This window comes from Erythrolamprus reginae, chromosome 1 (assembly GCF_031021105.1).
Source record: "Erythrolamprus reginae isolate rEryReg1 chromosome 1, rEryReg1.hap1, whole genome shotgun sequence".
Lineage (NCBI taxonomy): Eukaryota > Metazoa > Chordata > Lepidosauria > Squamata > Dipsadidae > Erythrolamprus > Erythrolamprus reginae.
The window spans coordinates 6,592,868-6,598,416 of record NC_091950.1 but is presented as its reverse complement, the minus strand read 5'-3'; the positions used below and the strand labels follow the sequence as shown (position 1 = coordinate 6,598,416).

The 5,549-nt window shown below is 42.3% G+C and overlaps 1 protein-coding gene across 1 annotated transcript; it reads right to left on the bottom strand.

Annotated features, from left to right (window-relative positions):
• Positions 1-2,785: 2,785 nt before the first annotated feature.
• On the bottom strand, positions 2,786-3,745 carry LOC139161442 (vomeronasal type-2 receptor 26-like). The gene has a single exon (XM_070741004.1). The coding sequence runs from the start codon at positions 3,743-3,745 to the stop codon at positions 2,786-2,788; it is 960 nt and encodes a 319-aa protein (XP_070597105.1).
• Between the last annotated feature and the right edge of the window lie 1,804 nt (positions 3,746-5,549).

Here is a 5,549-nt window from a genome sequence, read left to right as displayed (position 1 = left end):
ATAGGTAGGAATGTTTTTCAAGATATTAGGGTACTTTAAATTCCACAGAAATATGGTCTAAAAACTAAAATCAGGAGTTCTAAGTTAATGTACAATTGGAGAACCAAGCCAACTGATGACGAGATTTCAAATACACCAAAGTCCTTTGAACAATACTTCTGGCTTTAATTTGCAGAAATCAAATAATGTGAAGGTTGTGAGTTTCCAGGAGGAGGAAACCATAGAAAAAGAGTCCCAGTATATGTCTGTCACCTATCCCACATCATGAAATTAGGGCACACTACCAGTTCACCTTGGAACTGTGAGCCAGGAAGATCGAATCTAGATGGAGACACCAAGCACTTGCTACATTTTCATGAGCAGAGAGACACCTGACCCAAAATCAGCTGAGCACTGACAAAAGAACTGTTGTTCAAATTCATTTATTACTTTCTTTATATCCTGCCTTGATTATTTTGATAAAGATATCATGCCATATCACATGAGCTGATAATGTAATAGGAGGTAGCTTTGATAACCTCCTAACATTAAGCTCTGAGAATGACAATTGTGCATGTTGAATTAAAATTTAAAACTTTATAAGGAAAATTCAATTCAATTCAATTTATTAGATTTGTATGCCGCCCCTCTCCAAAGACTCATAAAAAGGGAAACATATCAAGAAAATAGAAAAAAGGAATGCTGTATATACTTTGTGTGTGTGTTTGTATGTAATACAAAAGTCAGTCACCATAGGTAATATATTATATAAACTACATTATACAATATATAATGGAAGGCATTTTAGTTATATGTCAGGGAATTGCATAGCCAGTGTCCAAATGAAGTTAGAGACACTACACAAATTTGTCATTTTATATAAATGACTCTCTTTTCAAACTATAAACTGGGTGAATCCAGACTTAATAGCAGTGTCTGTGAGAGGGATCTTGGCGTCCTAGTGGAGAACCATCTAAAATGAGCCAGCAGTGTACCACAACAACCCAAAAAGTCAATGCAATCTAAACTGCATTAACAGAGAGACACAATCTAGATCCAGTGAAGTGCTAATACCACTCTATAAAGCCTTAGTTAGACTACTCCTAGAGTACTGCATCCAGTTTTGGTTACCCCACTATGAAAAAAGGTATTGAGACTCTAGAAAAAGTAAAGAGATGAGCAACCAAGATGATTAGTGGACTAGAAACTAAAACATATGAAGAATGGTTACAGGAAGTGAGCTTAGATAGTCTAGAAGGACCAGGGAAGACATAATAGCAGTGTTCCAATATTTGAGAGGCTGCCACAGAGAGGAGGGGATCAAGCTATTTCCCATAGCACTTGAAGGCCAGGCAATGAATAATAGATGGAAACTGATCAAGGAGAGATTCAACATGGAAATAAGAAGAAATTTTCTGACAGTGAGAACAATCAACCAATGGAACAGAAGTTGCCTTCGGAAGTTTTGAGAACTTCAATACTCATGCCTTTATCACTTCGAGGTTCAACTACTGGGGCTACCTTTGAAATGTGTTTGGAAACTGCAAATCGTGCAAAACTCAGCCATGCGAGCGGTCATGAGCCTTCCTAGGCATGCTCATGCTTCTCCAACATTCCACGGACTGCACTGGTGGCTGATTGGTTTCTGGACACAATTCAAAGTGTTGGTTATGACCTATAAAGCCCTACATGGCATTGGACCAGATTACCTATGGGACCGCTTCTGCCGCATGATTCCCAGAGACCAGTTAGATCCCCCACAGTTGGACTTCTCCAGGTTCTGTCAATTAGATAATGTAGCTTGGCAGGGCCTAGAGGAAGAGCCTTCTCTGTGGGGGCTCCTGCCCTCTGGAATCAGCTCCCCCCAGAGATTCATACTGAACCCATCCTCCTCGCCTTCCGTAAGAGTCTGAAGGCTCTTCTATGCCAAAAGGTCTGGGGCTATTAAACTCTAGCCCCCTCGCCAATGAATGCTTGTTTGGTTGCTGTTTGAGTGAAAATTTCTGATTTTTAACAAAATTGGGGATTTTAGAAATTCAATGGATTGTACCGTATATTGATTTATTTTTTATATGCTTTAGCTGCTCACATACCTGCCCCCCAGCTGTGTGTCAACAGCCCTGCCTGTGCTACTTAAAGAGGTAGCCAGGCTGACAGTAGAATTCCTCAGACTTATTTTCTTCTGGGACTTCAATCTGCCATCGCTTGGCGAATCCTGTGGGTTGGCACAGGAGTTTGTGGCCATCATGGCAACCATTGAACTGACCCAAGTAGTTTAGGGTCCACCTCAGAGCAGTTGAGCAATGACCTGAAATTAAGGGGCTTAGATACCTTGCCTTTGTCATGGTAAGATCATTTTCTGCTACGGCTGGATTTTAAGGCTCCAATCCTCCCCAGCATGGAGGCGGAACCGATTAGGAGATTCCATCCCAGGTGCCTGATGGACCCAGAAGGCTTTCAGAAGGTGCTTAGTGTTTTATCGGACTTGCTTGGACACAGTTCAACAAAGTCTTTTGCGGCTGCCAGGAATATGGGGGCGGTGGAGGCTTTAAGGGGAGTGATTTTTGATATACTCTGTATATGAGAAAATAAAATAGAAAATAAAATAATTTTGATTTTGTTTTGCTGAAATGGGCAACATCTGTCTTGCTTGCTAACCTTCAGTTAAAATACTTTATGATTAGTCATACCATGTTTATTTCCAATTATTTAATGGACAATATTTTCTTGCATTTCATGATTTATTTTGGAAACTAGATCAAATACAAAAATATCCCAAGATCACAGTGCCCAATCTTCACATAAGTCAGCAATTCTTCTGCCTCATTATATTCTCTTTACAATTCAGATTGGGCCTGAGAAGGATAATGAAGCATTTGGGAAAAAAGATGCAAACCAAGAGACCAGTCCCAGAGGCCAAGATGGAAAAGATCTCCACAGCCACCATGGACTTCCCTTTAGTGCTCAGGTAGGTGGGGAGGAAGGTGATCCAAACACTGCAGAAGACCAGCATGCTAAAAGTAATGAACTTGGCTTCATTAAAGCTGTCAGGCAACTTCCTGGCCATAAAAGCCACTGTGAAACTCATAAGAGCTAGGAGACCAAGGTAGGCAAGGATAGCATAAAACATTAAAATCGAACCTTCCTTACATTCTATGATGGTCTCTCTGACCAAGGAGTGGAAATCCATGTTGAGAAATGGGGGAGTAGTTCCCAGCCAGGTGGCACAAAGAATTGCTTGGATCAGGGGACAGCCTAAGACAATGGAGATGGTCATTGGTTTTCCTAAGAGTTTCCTTGTCTTGTTCCCTGGCTTGGTGGCCATGAAGGCCAAAACCACCATGACAGTTTTTGCCAAAACAGAGGAAACTGCAAGGGAGAAGAAAATGGCAAAGGCAGATTGTTGGAAGAAACAGGTGATCTTCCCAGGTCGACCAATGAAGAGGAAGGAGCAGAGGAAGCAGAGCAGGAGGGAGACCAGGAGGATGTAGCTGAGATCTCGGTTGTTGGCCTTGACAATTGGTGTGTCATGATGTTTAAGGAATATCACCAGGACAGCAATTGTGATCATGGAAAAGAAAAGAGCTAAAGAGGATAAAGCATATCCCAGGGTCTCTTGATAGGCAAGGAAGTGGATCTTCTTGGCAATGCAGTGGACTTTATCCTTGTTGGGGTATTGGTCTTCCGGGCAAGAATCACATACAGCTGCATCTGAAATCAAGAGTCTTAATGTAAGGATTTGAGAGTCCTCTGCCATGAGCTTCATCTTACCCTTTGGGGTCACATGACTGTCCCCTTTATGCTATGGCCAGCCCCCAAAGTAAGAGATGGAATGATTCATTGCATTTCATGCTGGATTTTAAAAATGGGGCCAATCCTCCGTCTTTGTTAATGATCCTAGGTTAATTTAGTCAGAGACATGGATCTATTCATCTCTAGTTGGCCTGGAAAATTTGCTGTGGAAAAAATGCCTTGACTATTCACTAGTCCAGTCAGAGAAGCAGTGGAAGTGATATGACGATGCCTGGAGGCTGTTAGGGTCTTGATGGGTGTCAACGGCTCAAACTCAACCCTGATAAGACGGAGTGGGTGTGGGTTCTGCGTCCCAAGGACAATTTCATCACCATGGGGGCAGGAGAATTTCTGACACACACACCCCTTAGAGAGGGTGCACAATTTGGGCGTCCTCCTCGATCCACACCTTACATTAGAGAAACATCTTTCAGCTGTGGGAAGGGGGGGGCATTTGCCCAGGTTCACGTGGTGCACCAGTTGCGGCCCTATTTGGAATGGGAGTCACTACTCACAGTCACTCATGCCCTCACCACCTCGAGGTTCAACTACTGCAATGCTCTCTACATGGCCAACCTTTGAAAAGTGTTCGGAAACTTCAGATCATGCAGAATGCAGCTGCGAGAGCAATCACGGGCTTTCCCAGGTATGCCCATGTTTTGTCAACATTCTGCAGCCTGCACTGGCTGCCAATCAGTTTCCCATCACAATTCAAAGTGTTGGTTATGTCCTATAAAGCCCTTCATAGCATCGGACCAGAAGACCTCCGGGACCACCCTCTGCTGCACTAATCCCAGCGACCGATTAGGTCCCACAGAGTTGGCCTTCTCTGGGTCCCTTCGACAAAACAATATTGTCTGGCGGGACCAATGGGAAGAGCCTTTTCTGTGGTGGCCCTGCCCCTCTGGAATCAACTCCCTCCAGAGATTGGAATAGCCCCCACCCTCCTTGCCTTTTGTAAACTCTTGAAAACCAACCTATGTCGCCAGGCATGGGGAAATTAATATACCTTTGGTGTTTCGGTTTATGCATGGTTTGCTTGGGTTGTATGGTTGTTTTTTTAATAAGGGTTTTTTAAAATGTTTTAATATTGGATTTGTATATGATGCTTTGCTTGTTTTGAACCACTCCGAATCCTCAGAGAGGGGCGGCATCCAAATCTAATACATCATCATCATCATCATCATCATCAACATTATTATTATTATTATTATTATTATTATTATTATTATTATTATTATTATTATATAGTCGCATGACTATTGCCAGCCATTTCATACTGGAACTACAACAAGACTGTTATATATCTGACAGAAATCTAGCTCTTTTGTGTTTTTTGTGTGTCCATTATGCTGTCATGCAATGCAACAGAGGAAGACATAAAAAAGGTGCACTGAATATCATGGAAGGGAATGGTCTCTTTTATTCATCCAAAGTGATTTATAGAGAAATTAGTTACAAGGAGAAGGATACAGAATTGTGCACCAAGTATTCTGTAAAGGGAAAGGAGTTATTTACAGGGAGAATCCCTGAACCCTTAAACTTTGAGGGCTATCAATACTGTGAATAAGGATAAAAAGAAATAAATATTTTGATTCATGGTATGGTTCACTGATTCAGAAAGGCCTATATATGAAGGTCTATATCCATGAGGGCAAACGTCTGGTATATATGCCACCTATGGCCCACAGTGCCCTCTCTGTTGGCAAGTGTACCTTCACCCTAGTTCAGCTCCACTGGGTGCAGTTCCCACCGGAGAGCTGGTTGTCAGGTCATTG

Bases quoted from the DNA above. Each gene is read 5' to 3' on its own strand.
- LOC139161442 (XM_070741004.1), bottom strand. From the start codon at position 3,745: ATGAAGCTCATGGCAGAGGACTCTCAAATCCTTACATTAAGACTCTTG.